General features: G+C 33.3%; 1 protein-coding gene across 1 annotated transcript; it reads right to left on the bottom strand.

Annotated features, from left to right (window-relative positions):
- Positions 1 to 5,493: 5,493 nt before the first annotated feature.
- On the bottom strand, positions 5,494 to 6,398 carry LOC117080385 (olfactory receptor 52Z1-like). Its single transcript, XM_033205376.1, is given in 2 exon segments — positions 5,494 to 6,137; positions 6,140 to 6,398. Coding segments are annotated over 2 exon segments (903 nt in total).
- Between the last annotated feature and the right edge of the window lie 282 nt (positions 6,399 to 6,680).

Here is a 6,680-nt window from a genome sequence, read left to right as displayed (position 1 = left end):
AATGAGCATAATCAGCTTTCCTAAGCTGGTGCAAGTCAGAACATTATACCATTAGGCGTAATTATAGTTGATCCTAGACCTCAGATACTTACCTAGGTGGAACTGAGAGCTGCCACATCAATCCATGCATAGTATTTGTTACTGCTTACTTTCAACTGGGCTGTGGACATAGTTACTACCTCCCTGTATATGTGCTTAGTTGACTGGAAGACAGAGAGACAGAATGAGTCAGAATCCCTCAAGAAGCAATTAACCAAGAATAATTATTCCCAGAACCTTCGGGTGTATTAGAGAAAAAGGGAATAATTCCTGAGAAGCATGTCAGAGATTATGCATAAGAACATGCCAATGTCAATGCAAAACCCAAATAAACATAAAATAGTTACACAATATCATTAATTATAATTTAAATATAAGACATTGGTTTGTATTTCTTATATACTTCCCCACCTCTTAACTTCATTAATTTTTTCATACACGATCATTTAGAAAACTTTTATGTAGTCAGGTTAACATACGTTTTATTAATATTACATACTTTTCATTCTTAAGAAGCTATTCCAAACACAAAGCAAAAAGTAGAGAGATGCAGAGTTGGATCTAGAGCTAGAGACAAAACTGCAGATAGGGATAGTGGTGTAGATAATATTAAAGGGGGATAAAGACAGTAATCATGATAAAGACAGGTAATAGAGAGATTCTGGATTCCATCTGATATTTGTTTTGGGGACTTGGGTAATTAGGGATTTTACTTAAGTATTCTCAAACATATAAACAATTTTTCTAATACCAAGTATAAGATCAAGGTTTGGTCTCCAAGCATTTTGAGGGACTACATATATTTTATTTTAAATTTTCATATAAATATGGATCTAATTCTGGACTGTTTTCTGTTCTTTGATCTGTGTCCTTTTTGCCATATGCACATACTGCCATTCTTATTCTGTTTCTATATACAACTTCATATTCAATTGGTCAAGCTATAGTTTTAAGTTGTCATGCTAACTTTTTGTATTTATTCTTTCAAATAGGCTTTTCTTTCAAAAAGCCAGCATGCATAAAAATTTAGTAATGACCTAAATTGAACTAAAGCCATAACACCCTCAGAAGGAAGCATGGGTAAATCTTCATGAACTTTGATTTTAAAATAGATTCTTAGATATGACACAAAAAGCATGAGTAGCAAAAAATAAATACATAAATTGGATTTCATTTAAAAAGTTCATGCAACAAAGGACTTTATTAAGAAAGTAAAAAGACAACCTATAATATGAAGAACATCTTTGCAAATTATATATTTGATAAGTTTAATATCCAGAATGTATGAAGAAGTTCCACAACTGAAAACAAAGAGACAAACAACTCAGTTTAAAAATATGCAAATGATGTGAATGAGTAATTTCTACAAAGAAGATATACAAATGATCATTGGCACATAAAATGCAAACCAAAACAACAATAAAACACCACTTCAAACTTACTAGAATACCTATAATTTAAGATAAACAAACCAAATGAAAAGTAACAAGTGTTGACAAAGATATTAGAAAATTGGAATCCTCATATATTGCTGCTAAAAGTGTTAAGTGGTGCAACTTCTGTAGAAAATATTTTGATAGGTCTTCAAAAACGTAGGCACTGAATTATCATAAGACCCCAAAATTCCTCTCCTAGGTATATATTACAAATATATATAAAGATTTAAACAGGTACTTGTACCAAAATGTTTATTGTAACATTATTCACAATAGCCAGGTGGCAACAACCAGAATGTACATAAATAGATGAATGAATAAACAAATGTGATATATACACACAATGGAATATTATGTAGCGATAAAAAAAAATGAAGCACAGATGCAGTAAGTCCTCATTTAATGTCATGAATAAGTTTTTGGAAACGGCAACTCTAAGTGAAATGACGTACAACAGATCTTCAAATAACACTGTTTTATCCAATGTTGTTTTGTTAGATGAGAAAAAAAATGGATATCATTATATGTCATTTGGCTTAAAGTTTCGGTTTCCAAGAATCTAGGAAAGGATAACATTAAGCAAAGACTTACTACCATACATGTTATGGCATGGATGAACTTTGAAACGTTATGTTGAGTAAAATAAGCCAGACACAAAACAACAAATATTGTATGAATCTATTTATATGAATTATCTAAAATAGACTGACTTAGAGAAACATATAGTAGATTAGAGGTTACTATGGGACTGGGGAGTTATTGCCTAACAAGTATAACATTTCTGCTTGGATGATGAAAAAATGTTGGCATGAGATCATGATGATGATGTGAATATAATTAATGCCATATAATTATACTTAAAAATGGTTAACATGGTGAACTTTATCACATATGATATATAGTATTATATGTAGCATATTTATAAACTTTATCACAATAAAAATGGAAAGAAATGCAAAACACAAGACAAATTCTTATTTTGATTAGGATTGAATTGAATTAATTATGAGTTGTTTTGGAGAGAATTGTTATCATAATAAACAATGTACAATAAACAACTCTTTCATTTATTTTAGGCAGATGTACAGTTCTGTTATCATTTTGGTTCTTTTTTTTCATTTTTTGTTTTTGTTTCTGTTTTATGAATTTTTTTTTTTTTTTTTTTTTTTGAGATGGCATCTCTCTCTACGGTCCAGGCTGGAGTGCAGCGGTGTGATGTCGGCTCAGTGCAACCTCTGCCTCCAGAATTCAAACCATTCTCCTGCCTCAGCCTCCCGTATAGCTGTGATTACAGGTGTGCACCACCACGCCCGGCCTCTATCATCATTTTGAATGTGACTTTTTTCCTATTGATTCTTGCAGTTATATAAAACATTATTAATTTTTGTGTTGTCCTTGTATAACTCTGTTTACTTTCCAGTGATTTATACTTAAATGATCATATCATATACAAAAGAAATTTTAAAAATAAAGTCAAAGACGTAAATAAATACCCTGCAGATTCCAAATTTGTCTTTCTTTCTCCACCCAAAATCAAAATTTTGTTTGATTTATGTTAACTAAGACCTCAATTATAACAATAGTTCATAGTAGTATTGGTCTTGGATCTCTCACTCATATGAAATACTATTTTCACTTTATCAAATGCTTAGCACCCTATACTTTTTTGTTTTTGCTAATTCTGTCTAGAACAACATATCAATTTTAGCTAAGTGCATCCAAAACTCCCTGCTCTAAAATTGTGTGGTGTTCTGTCCTTTTTTGGTGTTCTTTCCTTCCTCCCTCCCTCTCTTCCTCCCTCCTTTCCTTCCTCCCTCCCTCCCTCACTCTCTCTTTCTCTTTCTTTCCCTCCCTCCCTCCATCTCTCCCTCCCTCCTTCCTTCCTTCCTTTCTCTTTCTTTCTTTCTTTCTTTCTTTCTTTCTTTCTTTCTTTCTTTCTTTCTTTCTTTCTTTCTTTCTTTCTTTCCTTCCTTCCTTCCTTCCTTCTCTCTCTCTCTCCCTTTCTTCTTTCTTTCTTTCTTTCTTTCTTTCTTTCTTTCTTTCTTTCTTTCTTTCTTTCTTTCTTTCTTTCTTTCTCTTCCTAGCTGAAAGGTTAGTGATTAAGGAGACGGTAGAACATGAAAAGTTCTTCTCATGTCCAGGGCAATGGCTCAGTAATGTTTCCTTCAGCAGCTACATAGCAATAGCCATTTCCTAAATCCTTTCAGAATCTGAGTGCTGAACTGAAAGTTTGTTTAAAGATCATAAATTCAATCATTTTTATTTATACCATTTTTAACTGCTAAAATGACATGTGTATTACTGTGTAGCTATATATGTATATATGACTACATATATTCATATACCTATTTTAGATAACATGTTTCATGCATTCTGGATGGGAAATTGTCATATTCTTAGATCCCCACTGCTAAAATCAGGATACAAAACCTTCCTGCCTTTCAGTCAAATCCTCTGTCATCATACTGCAATCTATTCCCTCATTTTCCATCATATTATTACTTTTACGGAGAAATACAAAAATGAGTATAAATTTCACACAGAATGTCCAAAACATTCTGTAGAGTAGAAAAAACATACTATGTAAAGTTTAACAGATGTACTGAGAAATGCAAATATTTTGCAGATAATTCAAAATAGCACTTAAATATTTAGTGTAGTACTAGTAGAAAAAAATTAATTGGATTTTTTAGAATGTTTCATGTATTCTCCCTTCCCAATAATGGAAATACTATAGGAAGTCTATTTCTAACTTTTTTATTCTTTGGTGCACAAACGTGTGTGTGTGTGTCACACGCATACATATGTATGTGTACACACATACATATATGTGTGTGCACACGCATACATATATATGTGTGTGTGTACATACACATATATGAAAGTATATCCACATATAAATGTAGAAAAATTAGTGTATGTATATGTAAATGTATGTGTTAATACATGTATAAATTTCTATAAAAATCAGAAAAAATTAAGCATAAGTCAAACATAAGTAGTTTGCAAGTGTTTAAGATAATACCTCAAATTTCTCAAAGTTATTTTTTTCTTTCTTTAGGCATAAATAAGGTCATTTTTTAAACTTTCTCATGGCATTGTTCTAGGCTTTTAAGAAGGAGAGATTGTAAAAATGTGTATTGATGTGAAGTAATTAAGGTATAGTCTGTAGATAATATCATAGATAATTACTTTCGCTGTGATTACATTCTTTTTTTTACTTAAGTTTCTTGGATAATATTCTCCTTAATCTCCTTTAGCTTTTAAAAAATGATTATTTTAAACATTTATTTATCACCCAGGTATAGAAATGTTCAATCATTTTACTTCTTCAGTGATGTCTCTGTTGATGCCATGATGCTATATTGATGACTTGGGTCTAAAATCTCCACTGTAGGGGGAAAATATGTATTAGCTTTTAAATCATCCAGGTAATCTCATATATGTTAATTTAATATTGGTTATTATTTGCTTTAATTCACTATTATGCACTCATTGAATACATATGTATTATGTGTCTATTCCATACAATAGACTTTGTGAGATGTCAGTGAGTTAGAAAATATTTTAAGGGTAACATTTTAACTTAAGTAATAGGTGTTGACATAAATAATTATAATATTATGGCTTCATGTTATTGGTTCAAGTCTCTGCAGAGGACAGCGGGAGTGTTGTACATTTCATCAGAATTTCATACTGACTGTAAAAAGCACAGTGACTGACTCGAAACCCCACTTCTTAGCTCTATGTAGGAAAAGTCAATCTGGATTAAACCCTAAAATATATTTCTCTTTTCTCAATTATCTTTATGCATTTTTAAGTTAAAATTCCTGAAAATAGTATGTCTGGAAAAAATTGAGAATTTCATTATTTTAAAGTATTTTTCTTCAATATCTTTGATCTTTGAGTGCCTTAGCAAAATGCAGTGGGCATTTTGATAGACACCATCCTTTTAAGTGTGTTTGAGGATTTCTATGGATTGTATTTATTTCTATTCCCTAAAATAGACTTTTAAATTTTAACAGCATACACCGATAGGAGAGAAAAGCAAAATCACTCGATCTTTAATTTGTTTGGTCGTCACCCCATAAATGATGGGGTTTAGCATAGGGGGCACCAACACATAGAGATTGGCCACTAGGATGTGAATGTGGTGAGGGACGGTTTTACCTCCAAAGCGATGGGCAAGAAATGAAAAGAATGCTGGGGCATAGAACGTAAGTATGACACAGATGTGAGAGCCACACGTACTAAGGGCCTTGAACCTGGCAGCCCGGGAAGGTATCTGAAACACTGCGTAGAGGATCATTACATAGGATATAATGATAAGCACTATATCCAGTCCTGTAGAGAGTAGGGCCACAGTGAGGCCATAAATGATGTTGACATTGATACTGCCACATGCCAATCTGGCAATGCCCATGTGCTTACCGTAGGAATGAGGAATGATGTTTCTCCCACAATATGTAAGTCGGCATACCAGGAAGACGAACGGACAGCAGATGAAAAAGCTCCTGACCACAGTTGCTATGCCAGTCTTCCTGATGGTTGATGAGGTTAAAATGGTGGTGTATCTCAGTGGGTAACAGATGGCCACATAGCGGTCAAATGCCATTGCCAGGAGAATAGCAGATTCTGCCACAAAGATGAAATGTATGAAAACATCTGAGACACACAGCTACCAAAGGATATATCCGTAGAGTGGAAGCAGAGGTTAGCCAGTATCTTAGGGGCTGCAGCAGTGGAGAGCAGGAAGTCTGCTGAGGCCAGCATGGATAGGAAGAGATACATGGGCTCATGGAGACTGCGCTCAGACATGATCAGGAAGATAAAGAAGATATTGCCTGCAACAGCCACAGTGTACACAAAAGAAAAAGGAATGGAGATCCAGGTATGCAAGCCTTCCAGCCCTGGGATTCCCATTAGGACATACCACACATCCTGTGGATTAGTGTGATTATGAATGAAAGGAGCAATGTGTACAGTTTATTCCAGGCCTAGTGCCATTAATGAAAGACCACAAGGTTGAGGATAGAGAAGCTGAATGAGGTCTGAACAGACTTTTTTTCTTTTCAATGTTTTCTTCTCTGGGAATGGAGAGTAAAATGGGTTAATAAGCCTAATATTTAAGTCCTACCAAATAATTTTTTATACCTTAAAAAATGAATAGATATTATTTAATAACTGCTTAATATGTGTTATACT

Source organism: Trachypithecus francoisi, unplaced genomic scaffold (assembly GCF_009764315.1).
Source record: "Trachypithecus francoisi isolate TF-2019V2 unplaced genomic scaffold, Tfra_2.0 Lachesis_group8, whole genome shotgun sequence".
NCBI lineage: Eukaryota > Metazoa > Chordata > Mammalia > Primates > Cercopithecidae > Trachypithecus > Trachypithecus francoisi.
Note: the sequence above shows the minus strand (reverse complement) of the source record. Positions and strands in the feature narration are given on the sequence as shown.